This window comes from Pecten maximus, chromosome 9, assembly GCF_902652985.1.
Source record: "Pecten maximus chromosome 9, xPecMax1.1, whole genome shotgun sequence".
NCBI lineage: Eukaryota > Metazoa > Mollusca > Bivalvia > Pectinida > Pectinidae > Pecten > Pecten maximus.
This window is the reverse complement of record NC_047023.1, coordinates 6506635-6508537: the sequence shown is the minus strand read 5'-3', so window position 1 is coordinate 6508537 and position 1903 is coordinate 6506635. Positions and strand designations below refer to the sequence as shown.

Below are 1903 nucleotides of genomic sequence, written 5' to 3'. Positions count from 1 at the left end.
TATACATCCAATGCTTAAAGTCAGGAAGCAGTTCATAATAAATTTGTCTCAAGACATATTGAGGTTTATACCCCCATACAACTCAACATCACTTTATTCAATCCTTATATTTATATTATTTGATATTTTGTAGAATATTTTGTCCTTGACAGATAGGGACTTGTGCAAGTCTACATACTACATATAACTTTCAAGATAACTCACATGGTAACTCATAAGAAAACTCCCATGGTAACTCCCAAGATAACTCACATGGTAACTCCCAAGATAACTCCTATGGTAACTCCTAAGAAAACTCCTATGGTAACTCCTAAGATAACTCCCATGGTAACTCCCAAGAAAACCCCCTTGGTAGCTCTCAAGAAAACTCCCATGGTAACTCCCAAGAAATCTCCCATCGAAACTCCTAAGATAACTCCCATGGTAACTCCCAAGAAAACTCCCATGGTAACTCTCAAGAAAACCTCCATGGTAACTCCCAAGAAAACTCCCATGGTAACTCCCAAGAAAACTTCCATGGTAACTCCCAAGATAGCTCCCATGGTTACTCCCAAGATAACTCCCATGGTAACTCCCAAGATAACTCCCATGGTAACTCCTAAGAAAACTCCCATGGAAACTCCTAAGATAACTCCCATGGTAACTCCCAAGAAAACTCCCATGGTAACTCCCAAGATAACTCCCATGGTAACTCCCAGGAAAACTCCCATGGTAACTCCCAGGAAAACTCCCATGGTAACTCCCAAGATAGCTCCCATGGTTACTCCGAAGATAACTCCCATGGTAACTCCAAAGATAACTCCCATGGTAACTCCCAAGATAACTCCCATGGTAACTGACAGGAAAACTCCCATGGTAACTCCCAAGATAACTCCCAAAGTAACTCCTAAGAAAACTCCCATGGTAACTCATAAGAAAACTTCCATGGTAACTCTCAAGATAGCTCCCATGGTTACTCCCAAGATAACTCCCATGGTAACTCCCAAGATTACTCCCAATGTAACTCCCAAGAAAACTCCCATAGTAACTCCCAAGAAAACTCCCATGTAAACTCCGAAGATAACTCCCATGGTAACTCCCAAGAAAATTTCCATGGTAACTCCCAAGAAAACTCCTATGGTAACTCCCAAGAAAACTCCCATGGTAACTCCCAAGAAAACTCCCATGGAAACTCTCAAGACAACCTCCATGGTAACTCAAAGAAAAATCCCATGGTAACTCCCAAGAAAACTCCCATGGAAACTCTCAAGACAACCTCCATGGTAACTCAAAGAAAAATCCCATGGTAACTCCCAAGAAAACTCCCATGGTAACTCTCAAGAAAACTCCCATGATAACTCCCAAGATAACTCCCATGGTAACTCCTAGGAAAACTCCCCTGGTAACTCCCACTGTTACTCTCAAGATAACTCCCAAGACAACTAGCAAGATAACTATCAAGATAACTCCCATGGTAACTCCCATGGTAACTCTCAAGATAACTCACAAGACAACTAACAAGATATCTATCAAGATAACTCCCATGGTAACTCCCAAGATAACTCCCATGGTTACTCCGAAGATAACTCCCATGGTAACTCCCAAGATAACTCCCATGGTAACTCCCAAGATAACTCCCATGGTAACTCCCAAGATAACTCCCATGGTAACTCCCAAGATAACTCCCATGGTAACTCCCAAGAAAACTCCCCTGGTAACTCCCAAGATAACTCCCATGGTAACTCACAGGATAACTCGTAAGATAACTAATTGATTTCGAAAAACACTGCGTTGCAATAAAAATGCATTTCATTTAAAAAAGAAAGAATCTGTTTAACCCTTTTCACCCCAAATACTTTTAAAAAAGATCACCCCGTGTTGGTTTCTTCTCTGTGGTCAATCTATGAAATTTTGCTTTATTCAC

At 41.0% G+C, this 1903-nt stretch overlaps 1 protein-coding gene across 1 annotated transcript; it reads left to right on the top strand.

Annotated features, from left to right (window-relative positions):
* The first annotated feature begins 204 nt into the window (after positions 1 to 204).
* On the top strand, positions 205 to 1050 carry LOC117334861 (extensin-like). The gene has a single exon (XM_033894692.1). The coding sequence runs from the start codon at positions 205 to 207 to the stop codon at positions 1048 to 1050; it is 846 nt and encodes a 281-aa protein (XP_033750583.1).
* Positions 1051 to 1903: the final 853 nt, after the last annotated feature.

Bases quoted from the DNA above. Each gene is read 5' to 3' on its own strand.
- LOC117334861 (XM_033894692.1), top strand. From the start codon at position 205: ATGGTAACTCATAAGAAAACTCCCATGGTAACTCCCAAGATAACTCAC.